This window comes from Bubalus bubalis, chromosome 14 (assembly GCF_019923935.1).
Source record: "Bubalus bubalis isolate 160015118507 breed Murrah chromosome 14, NDDB_SH_1, whole genome shotgun sequence".
In the NCBI taxonomy this organism is placed as follows: Eukaryota; Metazoa; Chordata; class Mammalia; order Artiodactyla; family Bovidae; genus Bubalus; species Bubalus bubalis.
The window spans coordinates 13,970,434-13,990,647 of NC_059170.1; the positions used below are offsets into that span (position 1 = coordinate 13,970,434).

At 39.4% G+C, this 20,214-nt stretch overlaps 1 protein-coding gene and 1 non-coding gene across 2 annotated transcripts in view; both read right to left on the bottom strand.

The window, feature by feature from the left end:
• TOP1 (DNA topoisomerase I) overlaps positions 1 to 20,214 on the bottom strand; it is a 93,917-nt gene that overhangs the window by 52,292 nt on the left and 21,411 nt on the right. Inside the window, exon 3 of the mRNA XM_025263468.3 lies at positions 6,148 to 6,250. Within this exon, the coding sequence (XP_025119253.1) occupies positions 6,148 to 6,250 (103 nt within the window). The remainder of the gene's footprint in view (positions 1 to 6,147; positions 6,251 to 20,214) is intronic.
• On the bottom strand, positions 5,049 to 5,155 carry LOC112578985. The gene has a single exon (XR_003103421.1). It is a non-coding gene; the product is annotated as a U6 spliceosomal RNA (small nuclear RNA).

The following is a 20,214-nucleotide window of genomic DNA, read 5'->3' on the forward strand; positions in this document are numbered from 1 at the left end:
TAGAAGAAATTATTTTTATTTGACTTTGGTATAAATTTCCTATAGGCCAGATAGTCAGAGATGGGGTTTTCACAGGGTCAGAATTTAATGATGTTAATACTTCTAGTGCCAAAACGTTTAGGGATTTGGGGCCAAAAAGAAAAAGGCAGCATCTGAAATGATCTGGCATTGTAAAACCTAAGTTGCCTACCATATGCATGAGAAAGAGGTGCTTGTATTTAAACACAGACAGTTTAGCTACACAACTAATGTTCCTTAGGGAGAGAGATTTGCTTTACTTACATCAGGTCCTTTAAAGTCTCACTAGGACTCAGAAGCCCTGGTCTCTCAGCCTCACTCTGTGACCACACTGCTGTGTGACCTGGGGCCTGTCGCCTCACACTCATGTCCACACACAAAAGACATGAGACAGAATGACCTTTAACACCCCACTTCCCCATGGAGCGAGCACCTTGGATGAGAACTGAGAATAATAAAAGGAGAAAGTACATGAATAAGAAGGGATGTCCTGAGAAGTAGGTCTAAATCCCATCTGTCTCAGAAAGGCTTGTTTCCAATTCTCTGACACTCCAAGAATGTAGTACAATATTACCATGCAGGAGAAAGAGGCCTCCTGGACTTGGGTCCTAAGTGTAACCTAATGAAAAATCACTGATGCTAGGATCTAGCAGAGAAGGAAGGAATATAGAAACACATTACTGTAGAACTTGTTTCTTCATAATAGATGGCCACAAAAGTAGGCAGGGTTGATGAGCGAAGTTTTAAAATAAAGCATTTTGGAACAGAACATGCTAAATCTTAATTATTCTGGGCTTCAGAGGTGATTAAACAATCCTCAAGGATTCCTTAATGTGCTGAAGAAGAAAAAGAAACCCAAAACTACCAGAAAGATCAGAAGTCATTTAAAAAGGAACACGGTGTACAGGATTTTACTGGACCATAACCAATACACTTGTTTTGTTGCAAAGCGGCAGTGTGTCAACAGAGGTCAAAACAGGAAGTACTTAGAAGTCTGCTTATAACACATCATCTGGTTAAAGTGTCTGAAATTTACTCACAGGTGAATTAGAGACCCAGGGCTAGATTTAGTCATGTGTAAACAAAACCTAGGGGCAGGTTCTTTCAATGCCTTTTGGCAAACAAGCTATTATTTTTCAAGTATTCTGATTAGAAAATAAAGAAAATATTAAAAGGCACAAATTCAGAATAAACTCCTGAATTTGCCTATCCTATAATCTTGGAAAAGAATGCTTTTAAAGGAAGACAAGAAAGTTCAGTTGAGGAAGGTTAAGTAAACTAGTCAACATCACAAGACACTTAGGTGGAGAGACCAGAACCAGGAGACTTTCTTCTAGATAGACATTAGAAAGCCATTGTGGACTTCAAGAAAAATGATGTCAAAATTACACCCTTGGGTTTCCCTGGTGTCTCAGTGGTACAGAATCTGCCTGCCAAAGCAGGAAACACGGGTTCAATCCCTGATCCGGGAAGATTCCACATGCCACGGAGCAACTAAGCCTGTGCGTCCCTCAACTATAGAAGCCGGCTCACCCTAAAGCCTGTGCTCCGCAACGAGAAGTCACTGCAGTGAGAAGCCTGCATACCACAAACAGAAAAAAAAGCCCACGCAGCAAAGGAGACCCAGTACCAACATAAATAAAAACTTTAAAAAAATAAGATGGATAAAGCTTTTAAAAAAAATTACATCCTAAAAATTTTAAAAAGATTTTGGTAAAACAGGACAGGGATCAAACTTCTGTCCCAAAGCCTTTTATGCCATTTCTACCTAATTCTCTTCTTCCATCACAAATGGCAAATTATGGTTGGTGAAGTAAGATGTGTCAGAGAATAAGACATCCATTTTTATAAGCTTATGGTTTAAATATGAACTTCTATCTTTTTAAAGTCTTTTTTTGGACAGATTTCAGGTAACATGTTTTTCTTCATCTAATCCATGTGTAAGCATTTTCCTTAGATGATAAAGTTCTTCATAGTCAAGACTATCTCATATATTTTTGGGCCTTCACATCAACTAGCACATCATAAATATAGGAAGAAAGATAAAAATTCTTGTTTGACGTGATCAGCAATTCTACTCCTAAGTATATACCCAAAAGAATTGAAAGCAGGGACTCAAGCAGACACTTGTACACCGAGGTGCATGGTAGCATTATTCACAATAGACAAAAGGTGGAAACAATCCAAGTATCCATCAACAGATCAAAGAATTTTTTTAAATGTGGTAGGCATGCAATGAAATATTATTCAACTATAAATAAGAATGGAATTCTGATATTCAATAAAATGGATGAACCTTGAAAACATTATGCTAAGGAAAATAAGCCAGACATAAAAAGGACAAATACTTTATGACTCCACTTACCTGAGGTAGCTAGAATGGAAAAATTCACAGAGACTGAAAATAGATGCTGCTAAAGGGTAGGAGGAAGGGGAAATAAGGAGGTATTATTTAAGAAGTACACAGATTATCTGGAATGATGAAGTTCTAAAGATGGATACTAGGGATGGTTGTACAATATAGTGAATGCCACTTCCCCCAAATGACAAACTTTATGTTATACGTATTTCAGACAGAAACACACACAAAAAACGGTGTTTGAAATGTGGGATGGCCAAAGGGAACTCTGCTACAGAATATTGAGAATATGTGAAAAGGAGAGAGACGATGGTAACTGGTGTAACCATAGGTCAACCACTCACTGATTCAATAAATATATACTACTAAGTATCTCCTGTCCACCAGGTACTGTACTAAGCCTTGAGGACATACATGAACACAACAGAACCCAATGATGTTCCCAGGGGCCATCAAGAGTCCAATAGGTCACACAGAAAAGCAGAGAGACAATTACAACACTACCAGAACTTGGTAATGGCTGTGAGAGGGATATACGCAAGGTGCCAGAGAAGACATAAAAATGGTACTTTAATATGGGGGTTGGGGGGTGGGGTGGGTGTGGGGGAACAGGCAGAAAAGATACCTGAAAGAAGAACTCTAAGCTGCAACTAAAAGAATGTTACTAGGAGGGCAACAGAGTCTTCCAGAACCAGTAACAGCATATTTGAAAACCTAGAGGTATTCAGAAGACACTCTGTGTTTGAGAACAGAAAAGCAGTTAAGGGAGAGTAGATATGGAAGGTGAGAGAAGGGTGAATCACAAGAGATGCAGCAAAGAAAGACAGCCAGACTTAGAGAAGCATTCTGCAAACTGGAATGAGAAGATGAAAAAGGTAGCCAGCAAGTGGAAAGCCAGCGGAAGCTGGTTTCAAAAAGGCCTTAGCTCAGAATATGGAGCATCTTGGCAAATGTTCCACGTGTATTTTACTGCTGAGTGTAATATTCTATAAATATCAATTAAATCAGGTTCATTGATGATGTTTAAAGTCTTCCACATCCTTAATGATTTTCCCATCGATTGAGAAAGAGGTAGTAAAATCTAACTATAAATATTGTTTCTCTTTGCAATTCTAACAGTTTTCACTTCATCTATTTTGAGACTCTGTTATCAGTTATAACTGATTATATTAACATTTGTAACTGTTCATACTCTTTGCTACTGTTCAGTGGTGACCAACTCTTTGCGAACCCATGGACTTTAGTCCACCAGGCTCCTCTGTTCATGGAATTTTCCAGACAATAATACTGGAGTGGGTTGCCTACTCCAAAGGATCTTCCTGACTCAAGGACTGAACCTGCCTCTCTTGCATTGGCAGGAAGATTCTTTACCACTGGGCCACCAGGGAAGCTTTGTAACTGTTATGTCCTCTTGATTAATTAGTCCCCTTTTTTATCATTATGAAATGAATGTCTTTATTCTTGGCAATAATCTTTGCTCTCAAATCTACATAGATATTAATATTTAAGGTAGGTGACTACAAACTGAAGAAAAGATGCATGTGAACTGAATTCAACTATTAGTACCTAAGACTAAATTTACTGGACTAATGGAAACTAGATAATCAAGTGATAAGAAATGCGAAAATTGTGGGGAAAGACCACAGGAGTGGTAGATGATTCCTGAAGAAACAGCCTCACTACAGAAAATTAATCTGTTTATTTTAATGATTCATAAAGACTTCTTCCCTTAAAATTTTCATTAAAAAATTTTTAATGATTACAAAAAGACAGAAAGAATTCACTTTATCGTGCCTTTTCCATAAGCCCCATTTTTAATAATTTTAAAAAATAAAAGTAGCATATATACAGAATGCAGAGTTCAAAGACTTATCACAAAATAAAGCTACAATGTGATTACCACGAAAAGTCAAGAAAAATACCACTGATACCACACCAGAAGTTCCCCTCACACCATTTTACAACTGCTACCTTTCGTTCCTTATCAAAGATCACCATGATCCTGGATTCTAAAGGTCTTGATTAATTTTTGTTTCTGAATTTCAAACAAATTGAAGCATACATTATGCATCTTTTTGACTAGTTTCCTTCAAGCAACACAGGTTTGTGGAATCCACCTATGTTTACTACTTTCATATTTATTTATATATAGTACCCTAATATACCACACTTTATCCATTTTACTACTCTCGGGCATTTGGGAGATTTTCACTTTGGGGTTATTAAAAACAATGCAGCTCTAAATAGCTTTTTACCTGCCCTTTGATACCCATATACACACGTTTCTGTTGCAAATATACTCGGGGATGGAATTCTTAAGTTACAGGGTATACATAAGGTAATTTTAGAAGACACAGCTAAGTAGTTTTCCCAAAATGATTCAACAGTTTATCGTCCCATCAGAAATGGGATTGCTCCACATCATTTGAAGGTCTTGGTATTAGCATTATTTTAATAATTAGTTATTATTACAATGTGTAGGATATTAAACTGAGGTTGTATTTTCCTGATGAATTTTTTTTTTAATTTTGATATGTTGGTACATTTTATTCTATCTTAAATTCTTAAACTGGTCTTGTGTTTTTACAACAGCACGTATTCTTGTGAACCTATTTATATTTTGAAATTTTAGTAGAAATGCTATCAGTTAATATTTGGGTTGATACAGCATAAAAATATGGAACGCTTCACAAATTTGTGTGTCAACCTTGTATGGGGGCCATGCTAATTTTCTCTGTATCATTCCGATTTTAGTGTATGTGCTGCCAAAGCGAGCACGCCCTGATGAATACTGTTGAGCACCTAGTGTTTTCACTGGCCATTTGGATATCTTCTTTTGTGAAGAGCTTGCTCCATCCTCTTATGAATTTTTCTGCTGAATTATCTGTCTCATTTTTATTTACTTGTAGATTTTTGTATACACTGGACAAAAACTTTTGAGTATATACTTATGTTAAAAATATCTTGTCTATAGACAATAAGCCAACCTAATGAAGTAGTTCTAAGAGACTCTAGGTTGAAGGCACTTGCGTTTTAAGTTCCCTCCCACAAAATTCAGGCCTTTATGGGAATATCATACAGCTTTCCCTCAACAACTGCCTTTAACTCAAAATGGAAGTTTAAGTCCTCATTTTCAATAAGTAATCGTATACCCAAAGATACCCTGTCTTTGGGCTTAACCACCTGCCACCTACACCAAAAAAAGGAGGCAAAACGAACAAGAAAACATCTTTCTGATCCCTCTTGGATCCCAGAGGGCAACACCTCTGAGTTTCATTTACACTGGTGGTCACTGGCTTTTGTGAGAACTGAACCCCTCTGGTAAACTGATGAAAGCTAGGAATGTTCTCTTCAGGAATATCTCATATACCCAACCTTTTGTATATGATTTAAGGGACTAATAGACCATGGAAGCCTAAGTTAAGAATTTTTAAACTTAAACCCTTTAAAGTACAGAAAGAAGAAAAATGTCAATCTATATCTATCAGGCTTCCAATCCAGTCACCTTTTATCAAGGCAAGTTCTCTGGACACTTGATGAAATGCCATCCTGTGGTAACAATTTACTATACTTGCTTTGGACATTCTAATCTGAATGAACAATGGCATCCCCAGTAAAGCCTGAATTATCAAGGCCATCCTCTTAACAACTCTGGAATCAAAGTCTGATGAATTTGCTATCCATGTATTTACCTGTGGTTCAAATTAAGGCCTATTCCAAGTAAGCCAAGCCTACCTAAATGATGAGGGACCTGACGGTTCAACCCTTACCTGTTGCTGTGCTTGGACTTTTCTCGGTCTTTCTCCTTGTCCTTCTTGTGCTCTTTGTGCCGGTGTTCTCGATCTTTATGCTTATCTTTGTGTTTATGAGAATCTGCAACCATAAGAGATGAGTCAGTTAAGAGGAGTCATGAGCTATCTCCTGCCCATCTACCTTGATGAGCTAGTCAAGAAGCACAATGACAGGACTTAAATGGCATGGTAGCTATCTGTAATAGCATATTCCACTGGAGAAAAAAAAGACTTGACAAACCAGCCCAGACAAGGCATCCCATCACCCTACCTCTAAAACCAAGATATGTTACAAATAAGCAGGAAGAGAAGGGGGAGCCAATTCTGCTGTAAAAGAAGGTAACAGTTTGGCATTCTTCTCCCTAGACCTGGTACCAGGAAGACTAAGCCATAAACAATTCAAAGGATAAATCTTGAACACCACCTCTCAAGATCAGATGGTTAACTATGTACCTTGTGGAAAATGCAAACCGTAAGAGATACGAGTTTTTAAATCAACTTTAATGAAGTATGATTTCTGCACAGTAAGATACATTTCAAAGAGTAGTAAGTCCAGCAGACATATGCACAGACATAATCCCTACCACAATCAAAATTTAGAACATTTCCATCATCCCTGGAAGTCTCCCTTGTGCCCATTCCTAGCCCAATCCCCATTCTTACCTCCAGCCCGAAGCAACCACTGATCCGCTAGCACAATGGATTAGATTTGTCTATATTTCTAGTTTCACATAAATGGAACTACAGGATATTCTCTTTTGGGTCTGATTTCTTTCACTCAACATATTTTTGTCATTCAACCATGTTGTTGGATGTATCAGTAGTTGGTTAGATTTTACTGGAATGGTAATCCATTGTTGGGATACACTGCAATTTATTTATCCATTCATCTGCTGATGGACATTTGAGCTATTTTCAGGCACTGGCTTTTTAATGAATAAATCTGCTATGAACTTTCATATACAAGTCCTTGTGCAGACATGTTTTAATTTCTCTTGGGTATATACTTAATGATAAAGTTACAGGGTCACCTATAAGTATATGTTTTACTTTACAGGAAACTGCCAAACTGTACTGCAAAGTGATTATACCATTATACAGTCCCACCAACAATGGATTAGAGTTCCAACTGCTACAAATTCTCACCAACATCTAATAAAATCAGTCTACTTTTAGCTATTCTAGCAGGTATGTAGTGGTATCTCACTGTGGTTTTAATCCAGTTTACTGATTAAAATGATGGGCATCTTTTCATATGCAGATTGGCCACTCCTATCTTCTTTGGTAAAGTATCTCTTTAAGTCTTTCCTCCACTTAAAAAAACTTGTTTGCCTTATTACTGTGTTCTTTATTTGAATCCCTGGTGGCTCAGCAGTAAAGAATCCCCCTGCAATGCAAGAGATGAGGGTTTGATCCCTGGGTCAGGAAAATCCCCTGGAGAAGGAAATGGCAATCTACTCCAGTATTCTTGCCTGGCAAATACCATGGACAGAAGAGCCTGGTGGGCTACAGTCCGTGGGGTTGCAAAAGAGTTGGACACAATTTATCAACTACACCACCACCACCACAAGTTCTTTATATATCATGCATTACAATTTTTTGGTTAGACATGAGTATTGTGAATATTCTTTCTTCTAGGAGCTTTACACAAAGGTAAGGGGCAGGGAACATTTTTAAAATCTGTAAGATGTACAGCACCATTTTTGTTGTTGTTGTTGTTTTCTTTTAAAGACTGCCTTTTCCCCATTGAACTGCCTTGGGCCTCTTCACTGGAAATGAAGTGTCCACAAAATCGTAGATCTGTTACTAGACCCCAACACAGAGTATATTAACTCCTAAAGCTTCAGAGTAGAGCTTTTTTTCAATAGTAATTTTGAGATCAGCTAATATAAGTACTTTAACTTTGTACCTTTTCGAAATTGTTTTGGCTATTCTATCTTCTGTATTTCCATATAAATTTTAGATTTAGTTGTTTGATTTCCTAAAGAAAAAAAATAAAAGCTATCTGGGAGTTTGTGTCCATAGGACAATTTGCAGAGATGTGACATCAAAACATTGTGTCCTTTGATCCATGAACATGGTATCTCTTTCTACTTTTTTAGGTTAGTAACTCTCAAATTTTAGCATATCAGAATTAACCCAAGGGCATATTAAAAATGCAGCTCACTGGAGTCAGGTCACCTTAATGTTGACTGTGAATCAATTGGAAGTTTATGTATTCAACGCATGTGGTAGTTTTAAAATATGTCCAGATTCTTTGATACTCCTCCTTTCAAGTTGTGGCCTAATTTCCTTCTCCTTAAGTATGGGCTAGACGTAGTGACTCATCCCTAAAAACAGGACAAAGTGGAAACGTCAGTGGGCAGGCCATCAAAGGCATTAGATCTTTCTCCTTGCCCTGGGCGAAGACAGTTGCCACACTGTTAGGACACTCAAGCAGCCCTATGGAGAGGCCTATCTGGTGAGAAAGTGAAACTTCCTGCTACTAGTTATGTGAATGAACCACCTTGGAAGTGGGTCCTCTAGTCTCAGTTAAGCCTTCAGATGACTGCCAACTCAGACTCGGAGCTAAAACCACCCAGCTAAGCTCTTCCTGGATTCCTGGTTCACATGAACTGTGTGAGAAAACAAATGTTTGTTATTTAAGGTGCTAAATTTTGAGATAACATGTTTAATAACAACAGACAACTAACAATAATGTACAGACAACACGTGTGTTCCACACTACTCCTTGCTCAAAGCAAAAATAAATCACATTTGGCATAATCCATTAAGTATCTATTCTGTGCCAGGCCCTAGAGAAACAGAATTTGCATGATCATTCCCCTAGCTGTAAGAAACTCTCATCTCACTGAGATGGGAAAATAAAATCATGTGGTATCAGAACCCAATCTTTCACATAGCATAGAGAACCCATCAACTTCTGAAAATCTCAAGTCCAAAATTTTAAAATGCTGTCAATCTGATACAAAGCTGTTAGCCCCTGTTTACCTGATAATAATTAATACCCTGATTTCTTCTGCCCCCAACAAGTACTACAGTTAAAATCATAATAATTGACAAGCCATGCCACCAGCACTACAACCAGAATGAAGCCTTTGTTGTTTGACTTTGTTTACAGGCCAGATTTAACAAACAGAACATGAGCATCTGCTATTACGGCCCAAGGCTATGGCAGCAACATAATTAAAAAAAAATTATTCTGTGTATACAAACACATAAACATGTCTGAAAAAGACTAGAAGACACCAACTGTTAAAAGTAGTCTGGGTGATAAATTTATGAGTAACTTGAGTTTTTGTGTGTATGCTTTGCCTTTGTTTTCCAATTTTTTCCCCAAGATGAGTCACTTTCATAATAAAAAATAGAAGTTAAAAAAATTACCAGGCTTTAAAACTTTATTTTGACAAATACTGGTGTACACAAGGAAAAAGTAGTATTATTAACTCACTAAAAAGCTTTAAAGAAAAAGAAAACTAAGTAAAAGACAAATAGAAAATAATTCCAGGTAGGTTTTAGATAACCAGTCTGCAAAAAACATTATTGTTTTAAGTGTGCAGAACTTCAAAGTTGATTTTTAAAGCCAAATCCCCAATTCTTTCAAAGCTATTGCTAATTTAAAAACATAAAACCAAAATGTCTGGTAAGAAACTTAAAAGTTGTAGCTGAAAATTCCACCAGTGCAAATAAGACCTAGGTCAAAGATCTGAACCCCAAGTGTCCCTATTTAGAAGTTATCACATGTCTACTATATGTTCAAATTGTGCTATGCGTGCTCTGACGGGTACCAAAAATAACATATGTCAACGACTTTAAATATCCTAATAGCTGTAGTATAGTTCTGTAGAGGAGGCTGTACCTTCTGAGGAGAAATGACAGGGGGGCAGAATGGAATGAGTTGATCTCCTGAACAACAAAAGTGTGTAAACAAGCTAAATAACCAACAGAAAGGGACACCATCACAGAGCAGATGTGCACGAGGTAAACTGATGGATAGCTTTCATAGATGCATACAGACATACCTCCAGGTGAATGATGTCTGCAATTAGCTTTAAAATATTGTCAGCCCCGCCCCCTGCAAAAGGGGGAGATATGGGGATAGATAAAACAAGACTGGCAAGAGCTTGATATTAATAGTTATTGAAGAGGCAGATAAGACACATGGGAGTTCATTATTATTACTCTACTTAAATAGATTTGAAACTTCAGAATAAAAAGTTAAACACTTATTTTTAAGCTTTGTCCCTTCCAATCCCCTATTTTTTTCTTATTATATAAGGGTACGACAAGGAGAAGACTAGCCTAGTCCAAGAGAGGATTTGTGTTAAGGAGCAGTAAGAGAGAAAGCTTGATAAAATTTACCCAAGAGTCAGGGTGTCCTATTCTCAGGATGACAAGGAGCCACTTCAAGCAGAAAAGGAACTAAATGAAAGCCATACTTAAGGAAGATTAATTGAAGGGCAGTGTGGGTAGAAGGTAAAAGTAAGAGCAAAATAAATAGCTAGTGTTTTTGAAGCAATCTAGAAAAAAGTGATAGCAAAGAGGCTGAGAAAAAAATGTAAAAGCATGCTGAAAAAATGGAAGTAGAATACAGTTCTAGGAACTCATGGGATGTGTGATCAATAAATGCAGAAGGGTCGAAGAAGATTCAAAGACTCTAAGTCAAGGTGGCTAGAACAAGGTGCCTTAGAAGACGACACAGGAAATCTGCGCACAACAAAAATGAGGAAAACAGAAAGACTGAAGAAATGATGAAACTAACTCAAGTCCTATTGTATTTAAGGTAACAGTGGGATATTTAAAAATGATGGACAGAAGAGAAGCCAGTAAGTAAAAACTGAAGCCAATAAGAGCACAATGATGTATGTCCCCCATGGCGAAAATATTTGTAGACAGCATACTAATGGATTTAAAGATTCCTTTTAGTACATACTCTTTCCCTTAACTGGAGTTCATCTAAGAATAGATATTATTGAAAATATTTTGTAGAAAGGATTTTGCCACTTTATGCACCTGCTAAACGCAACAAGAATTGTCTTGATTTTGACTAACAGATTAGAAATGAAAGGCACAAGCCATTGCATATTAAATCATCAGAAAACCTCATACACCCTCCTGATAAAAAATGTTTCAAATCCTAGAATTCAAAATATTTAAGATGAAGACACAGGAGGAAGACCACCAAAATCCTTGAGAAGAAGAAGACATTAACAACTAATTCCTTTCACTCTAACTTAAGGATAGATATGTAAATGAACAGAGCGAGAGAACAGGAATCAACATCTTTTGTTACAGTTCCTAAGGTCAACAATGTTCTCAGGTAAAGAGACTTCCAAATGACAAAAGAGGTTAAGTATCTGTGTCTTCCCCAGTTGCAAGAATAGTTGCTAGGTATCACTACAAACTTCCAGATGTGTAAGATGGATTCAGAAAAGGCAGAGGAACCAGAGATCAAATTCCCAACATCCGTTGGATCATCAAAAAAGCAAGAGTGTTCCAGAAAAACATCTACTTCCAATTTATTGACTATGCCAAAGCCTTTGATAGTGTGGATCACAACAAACTGTGGAAAATTCTTAAACAGATGGGAATACCAGACCACCCGACCTGCCTCCTGAGAAATCTGTATGCAAGTCAAGAAGCAACAGGTAGAACTGGACATGGAACAACAGACTGCTTCCAAATCGAGAAAGGAGTATGTCAAGGCTGTATATTGTCACCCTGCTTATTTAACTTATATGCAGAGTACATCATGCAAAATACTGGGCTGGATGAAGCACAAATGGATCAAGATTGCCGGGAGAAATATCAATAACCTCAGATATGCAGATGACACCACCCTTATGGCAGAAAGTGAAGAGGAACTCAAAAGCCTCTTGATGAAAGTGAAAAGTGGAGAGTGAAAAAGTTGGCTTAAAGCTCAACATTCAGAAAACGAAGATCATGGCATCCAGTCCCATCACTTCATGGGAAATAGATGGGGAAACAATGGAAACAGTGATAGACTTTTTTTGGGGGGGCTCCAAAATGACTGCAGACGGTGACTGCAGCCATGAAATTAAAAGTCGCTTACTCCTTGGAAGGAAAGTTATGACCAACCTAGAGAGCATATTAAAAAGCAAAACCAATACAATATTGTAAAGTAAAAAAAAAAAGAAAAATATAAAAAAAAAGAAAAATAAGTAAACTAAAAAGCAGAGACATCGCTTTGCCAACAAAGGTCCGTCTAGTCAAAGCTATGGTTCTTCCAGTAGTCATGTATGGATGTGAGAGCTGGACTATAAAGAAAGCTGAGCACCAAAGAATTGATGCTTTTGAACTGTGGTGTTGGAGGAGACTCTTGAGAGTCCCTTGGACAGCAAGGAGATCCAACCAGTCCATCCTACAGGAAATCAGTCCTGAATATTCACTGGAAGGATTGATGCTGAAGCTGAAACTCCAATACTTTGGCCACCTGATGTGAAGAATTGACTCACTGGAAAAGACCCTGATGCTGGGAAAGACTGAAGGTGGGAGGAGAAGGGGATGACAGAGGATGAGATGGTTGGATGGCATCACCGACTCAATGGACATGAGTTTTAGTCATCTCCGGGAGTTAGTGATGGACAGGGAAGCCTGGCGTGCTGCAGTCCATGGGGTTGCAAAGAGTTGGACACGACTGAGCGACTGAATTGAACTGAACTGATCTCTACAAAATGACTTGATGGATAAGTGCAAAATCAAACAGCAAAAAACCAACAACCTTCTACTACTAGATTCAGAATTAGACTCTGAGCGTTAATTCAGTTTACAACCATTTTAAATGTATTCTTAAATCCAAAGCATCCTCCTCTAGACTCATCAAGACACTCTGCCCTCAAGGGGTTTACAATCCAGGAAGATAATCCAGATAGGAACCCAACACAGGCAACAGCAAACAAGAGAAAAGGGGCACTACTACCTGCTAGAGTACTCAAACTGTCTCGTTCGATTTTCTTACTACTCTTATAATAAGAAAAATACCCATTTCACACAAGACCAATAGTTATCTCTTTCTAAGGGTGCACTGTGCACAAGGTAGTATGTTTATGTATTATCTCCAGTTTTTGCAACTCTGAGCAGTACTGATTTTACCAAATCTAATACACATTTTTGCTTCTTAACATCTCTGAAAAAGTGCATATGGTTCATATAACTCCCATAGAGGGGGGAATCTGGTAAAATTCAGCAGAACTAACTTATTAATACACACTAACTTTTGACCCTGGGCTTCCCAGGTGGTGCCAGTGGTAAAGAAGCCGCCTCCCAGTGCAAGAGACATAAGAGGTGGCTTCAATCCCTGGGTGGGAAAGATCCTCTGGAGGAGGACGGCAACCCACTCCAGTATTCTTGCCTGGAGAATCCCATGGACAGAGGAGCCTGGCAGGCTACAGTCCTGTATAGGATCACAAAGAGTCAGACATGCCTGAAGTGACTTCGCATGCACACATACATCTTTTGACCCAGCAAGCCATATCTAGGAATGTAGCCTGAAGATACACTTTGAACGATGGTGTGATCACTGACCTAGAGCCAGACATCCCGGAATGTGAAGTCAAATGGGCCTTAGAAAGCATCACTACAAACAAAGCTAGTGGAGGTGATGGAATACCAGTTGAGCTATTCCAAATCCTGAAAGATGATGCTGTGAAAGTGCCGCACTCAATATGCCAGCACATTTGGAAAACTCAGCAGTAGCCACAGGACTGGAAAAGGTCAGTTTTCATTCCAATCCCAAAGAAAGGCAATGCCAAAGAATGCTCAAACTACCGCACAATTGCACTCATCTCACACACTAGTAAAGTAATGCTCAAAATTCTCCAAGCCAGGCTTCAGCAATATGTGAACCATGAACTTCCTGATGTTCAAGCTGGTTTTAGAAAAGGCAGAGGAACCAGAGATCAAATTGCCAACATCTGCTGGATCATGGAAAAAGCAATAGAGTTCCAGAAAAATATCTATTTCTGCTTTATTGACTATGCCAAAGCCTTTGACTGTGTGGATCACAATAAACCGTGGAAAATTCTGAAAGAGATGGGAATACCAGACCACCTGATCTGCCTCTTGAGAAATTTGTATGCAGGTCAGGAAACAACAGTTAGAACTGGACATGGAACAACAGACTGGTTCCAAATAGGAAAAGGAGTTCGTCAACTCTGTATATTGTCACTGTGTTTATTTAACTTCTATGCAGAGTACATCATGAGAAACGCTGGACTGGAAGAAACACAAGCTGGCATCAAGATTGCCGGGAGAAATATCAATAACCTCAGATATGCAGATGACACCACCCTTATGGCAGAAAGTGAAGGGGAACTCAAAAGCCTCTTGATGAAAGTGAAAGTGGAGAGTGAAAAAGTTGGCTTAAAGCTCAACATTCAGAAAACGAAGATCATGGCATCCGGTCCCACCACTTCATGGGAAATAGATGAGGAAACAGTGGAAACAGTGTCCGACTTTATTTTTCTGGGCTCCAAAATCACTACAGATGGTGACTGCAGCCATGAAATTAAAAGACGCTTACTCCTTGGAAGGAAAGTTATGACCAACCTAGATAGCATATTCAAAAGCAGGGACATTACTTTGCCAACAAAGGTTCATCTAGTCAAGGCTATGGTTTTTCCTGTGGTCATGTATGGATGTGAGAGTTGGACTGTGAAGGAGACTGAGCGCCGAAGAATTGATGCTTTTGAACTGTGGTGTTGGAGAAGACTCTTGAGAGTCCCTTGGACTGCAAGGAGATCCAACCAGTCCATTCTGAAGGAGATCAGCCCTGGGATTTCTTTGGAAGGAATGATGCTAAAGCTGAAACTCCAGTTCCTTGGCCACCTCATGCGAAGAGTTGACTCACTGGAAAAGACTCTGATGCTGGGAGGGATTGGGGGCAGGAGGAGAAGGGGATGACAGAGGATGAGATGGCTGGATGGCATCACTGACTCGATGGACGTGAGTCTGGGTGAACTCCGGGAGTTGGTGATAGACAGGGAGGCCTGGTGTGCTGCAATTCATGGGGTCGCAAAGAGTCGGACATGACTGAGCAACTGATCTGATCTCTGATGTATACATGAAGGCAGAGCAAATTAGGTCAGTAGAGAAGAAATTTTTAATTTTAGACTTGCTGGAATGGATTAAAATTCCTTTCCTTCATCCCCAAATCTCAAATGTCAAATGACCTTAAAGCAACAGTGTTTATACTGCATCATGATGTTCCTACATTTAAAAAGGCAATAGACATTTTCCTAAATGTCTGTACATGAGACATGTGCCATTACCTCTGGCTCTTACACGATGGCAGAATTTTCAACTTTTCTGCCCTGCTGTTATTTCTCAGAAAGAGTAGTATGGCAGTACGATTATGGGCATTTTGAAAAATAGTATTAAGAGTAAAAATAATGAATCTGGGTTACCTGCCTCCTTTGTTTCCAAGTGAAAAGTTATATACTGAGGAGAAATGATTCCACTAGAGAACAGAAATAAAAAGCTTAGGACCCAAGAGGGCAGAGAGGTATTTAACAAAGACTTTCAGAAGGAGGAAGAGCTTCCCAGGTTGCTCAGTGGTAAAGACCTGCCTGCTGAAGCAGGAGGTGCAGGTTCAACCCCTGGGTTGGGAAGATCCCCTGGGGAAGGAAATGGCAACCCACTCCAGCATTCTTGCCTAGAAAATTCCACGGACAAAGGAGCCTGGTGGGTACACTCCATGGGGTGGCAATGAGTTGAACGCAACTAAGCACACACAGAGGAGGCAGTGTTTGAGCTAAGTCTTACTAAAGGCTAAGAGGGAGTTAGCATGGCTGAGAACAGACAAAGGGCATTCTTGGCAGATGAGCCATGAAAGTAGACAACCTATTATTGTCATTATTATTGTTATTGAAAAACTGATCTCATGTTTGAGCAAAACTAAGTGAGATATACTTCCTGCCAGCTAGGAAATGGTAGAGTTGATTCTTATCCATATATATAAGAATTAAAATCCCAGAGTTATATTTAATTTGCCTAAAGCCATGTATCCCAAAAGCAGTTTCTTAAAAAAGATACAGAAACACTCCTACTGCTTGTAGCTTTACAGTCCTAATCCTCTACTTAGAAGAGAAACAAAACACCTAGGAATAAGAAACTTCAGTATCAAATAAATCCAGCAAAATTTGATACAACTGTTATAAAGTACCTGAAAGGTGGCCTAATCCTAGGATAACAATGAAACTGCAGGTTCAGAAACCAGGTACAGAACCAGCCCCAAGTAGCTAGAACAGCATCAAATGAGGTGTAAAATGAAGAGTTCACTCCTCACAGGGAAACCAGACACATATACAATTACATGAAAAAGGAAGCCAAGCCTATAAAACACTTTGTTAAATATGTTCAAGAACAGGAATTCCCCAGCAGTCCAGTGGTTAGGACTTCACACTTCCCCTGCCAAGGACCTGGGTTTGATCCCTGGTCGGGAAACTAAGATCTCACAAGTCGCTCAGCACGGCCAAAAAAAAGAAAGTTCAAGAATGATGCTGTTAAAACAAAAGATCACGGTTAAACCCTAACGACAATCAGAGACATCACAGACAAGCACAGCATGTTGGAAACAATCCCTGAAGGAAGCAGACTGGTTCAATAGAGTGGAGAAGATCTGATTCAAATCCTTGTTCCACTGGTGACTGTGTAACCTTGAGGGAAAGTCACTTAACTACGGGGTCTGTAAGAATGCAGCATAAGTCAATGAGTAAGAGCTTCAAATATGTTCATTGACTTAAGACCTGTGATCTTGGTAAACTTACCTCTTTTATAGATGAAGAAACTGAGATGTAGAAAATTTAAGTGACTTTAAATAATTTTATTTCAAATTAAATCAAATTCTTTATGTATGGTTTTGACTTCCCTGGATGTCCAATGGTTAAGAACCTGTGCTTTCACTGCAGGGGTGCAGGTTCAATCCCTGGTCAGGGAACTAAGATTCCGCATGCTGCATATAGATTAATTAATTAATTTTAAAAATTCTTTGTGTGTGGTTGTAACAGAATTCTTGGCTAATCTCCAAAAAATTCCAAGCACACTGACAACTGTCAAAAGGTACAATTATTACTGAATCTTCTGCATGATTAATTTATATAAAACTGAAATGAGCCTACCCAATCGGTCCAAATAACTTAAGGTTCAGGTTTTATAGATGCATTTAAGGCAGCAACCCAGGCCCATTCACTTTGTCTGACCAGCCAATGATGACTAAAAGGCTATCTGCATCCAGGAAAGAGAAGCACTTAAGAAACACCAGTTAACACCCCCAGGCAGAAATATTTGCATGAGTTTACAATGGCACCCACTCCAGTACTCTTGCCTGGAAAATCCCATGGATGGAGGAGCCAGGTGGGCTGCAGTCCATGGGGTCTCAAAGAGTCAGACACGACTGAGTGACTTCACTTTCACTTTTCACTTTCATGCATTGGAGAAGGAAATGGCAACCCACTCCAGTGTTCTTGCCTGGAGAATCCCAGGGATGGGGGAGCCTGGTGGGCTGACGTCTCTGGGGTCGCACAGAGTGAGACACTACTGAAGCGAGTTAGCAGCAGTAGCAGCAGCAGCAGCAGCAATACTATGGCACCCCACTCCAGTACTCTTGCCTGGAAAATCCCATGGACAGAGGAGCCTGGTAGGCTGCAGTCCCTGGGGTCGCTAAGAGTCAGGCACGACTGATCGACTTCCCTTTCACTTTTCACTTTCATGCATTGGAGAAGGAAATGGCAACCCACTCCAGTGTTCTTGCCTGGAGAATCCCAGGGACAAAGGAGCCTAGTGGGCTGCTGTCTATGGGGTCACACAGAGTCGGACACGACTGAAGTGACTTAGCAGCAGCAGCAGCAATCAGCAGGTAGCTAACAGTGTTGCCAAGTTTTTCCACCCAGGTTCTCTAATGCAACTACAATCCAACCCAAGCACTAACATTTACACTTTGTTAAGAGAGAAAAAACGCTAAGAAATTGGCAAAATTTCTGACCCTTTTAACAACTATTCCATGATCATGGGCTTCCCTGGTGGCTAAGACAGTAAACAATCTGCCTGTAATACAGGACACCAGGGTTCAATCCCTGGGTTGGGAAGATTCCTTAGAGAACGGAATAGCTACCCACTTCAGTATTCTTGCCTGGGGAATTCAACGGACAGAGGAGTCTGGCGGGCTACAGTCCATGGGGTTGCAAAGAGTCAGACGCAACTAACACCAACACCATGATTTTAAGGATTTCACTTCTCCATCATTCTTCTAAATGATTAGGGTAATCAGATCAGGGCAAGAGAGAGACTCCTTTACTTTCTTATAAACAAAAGCAGAGGTTTCTCTGGTACAGAGAAGGGTTCTGTGCCATGTTTTGAGGCAGACCTCTTTACATGGACTTTTGACAAAGGGTTTGAGACTTAAAGCAGTAACTGTATAATATGATGGGTTCTTCCTTCAAATATAGTCCAATGTGGAGAGGATGGGAGTGGGGAATGCTTATTCAACCAAAAGATGCCTTCCCCAAAGAGGCCCTGAAACAACACTGTCAACCTTTGCTCAACTCTAACACAAAAATATACTCAGTGCATTAAGAAAATAGACAGTGGAACGATTTGGGTGAAAATACTTGGTGAAAAAATTAATTTTCTAAAGGAGATATTTATCATATGCTCATTTATTAAGCCACTTCTATTGGGATAAATCTTTGCACCTTCTTCCTCCTTGACCTTCAAATCCGTGGATACCACATCCTCAGAAGCTGGAGTTCAAACAAAATCTCTATTCTACACACACTCTATATCTAGTACATTCTAACATTTTAAGACTGTTTTTGCCTAGGATAGATAACAAGCTGGTTTCAATGATAAAGACTGACATCCGGAGCATGGTCAGTATCAGGGGTGTGTGAGAAACTCCTCAGGAACTTAATGCAAAACTAAAAGGAGTCAGGAAGGCTGAAAGTCTGTCACTGAAGAGGGGATGGGTTGAGGGGTAAAAGAATTCTACCCTTCCCTCTCCCCCACACAGCTGTCTAAATTCAGACTTGACCAATGTTGATGCAGCTTCAGTCCAGGAAACCCAGTTTGTGATCCACCTTAATGGGTGGCTGACTTCAATTTGTAGTCCATGGAGGAGTCTTTATTACTGTTTTTTGAAAACTTTTAATTTTATATTGGATGTAGCTGATTAACAATGCTGTGATAATTTCAAGTGGACAGCAAAGGGACTCAGCCATACAAATACATGTACCTTATCACTATTTTACAGTGACTCTCACTGAGAACATTTCCAAAATTCCAGTGCAGAGTTAATAGCCTTTCACAGTATTCAGGACGGAGGCTGTTCTGGCTAAAAGTTCAAAGAGCTTCAGATTTAAGAGAAAAATGTCAGGAGGATTCAGCTCTAAAGAAAATCCTTCAAAACTCAAGAATGAGAGAAGGGACTAGTAACATTTTCAACTTTTAAAGTCCAAATTATCAACTGTTCTCCCCAGATGTATACTGTATATAACAAGACCTTCTGTCATGAACAGACTTGCTTGTTATTGAAACTAATGGGGTTTCCTCATTAGGGACCTCGTACTCTTAAGCTAATAACACACAAAAAAACAACAGCTGAGAAGAGCAGATGGAAAAAGTTTTTCTTCTTCTCTCCTTTATGAAACTGGAGTTAACAATATTCATCCAATCAAATATTTACCGAGTACCAACTTTGTGTCAGGCGTTGTTTTAGGTGTGGCAGTACAGCAGGAAATAGTACCAAGTCTCTGGTCTCATGAAATTCCATAATAAGCATCATAACCACCCCAACCCTTCCCAACAGCAGAGGCAGCTGTTAAATAAGTAACTTTGAAAAAGGGAAGTTGGAGGGGGAAGGTCTCCACAGTTGCCCAAGTTTTCCTTGGATGCAGCCCCATGAAGTTCCACAATCAGACTTTAATTCTGCAACTGGAAAAGACCTTCATAAGAAGTTATGAAGGGAACTGCCTCCGTGGTCCAGGCTCCCAATTCAGGGGGCCTAAGTTTGATTCCTGGTTAGGAACTAGA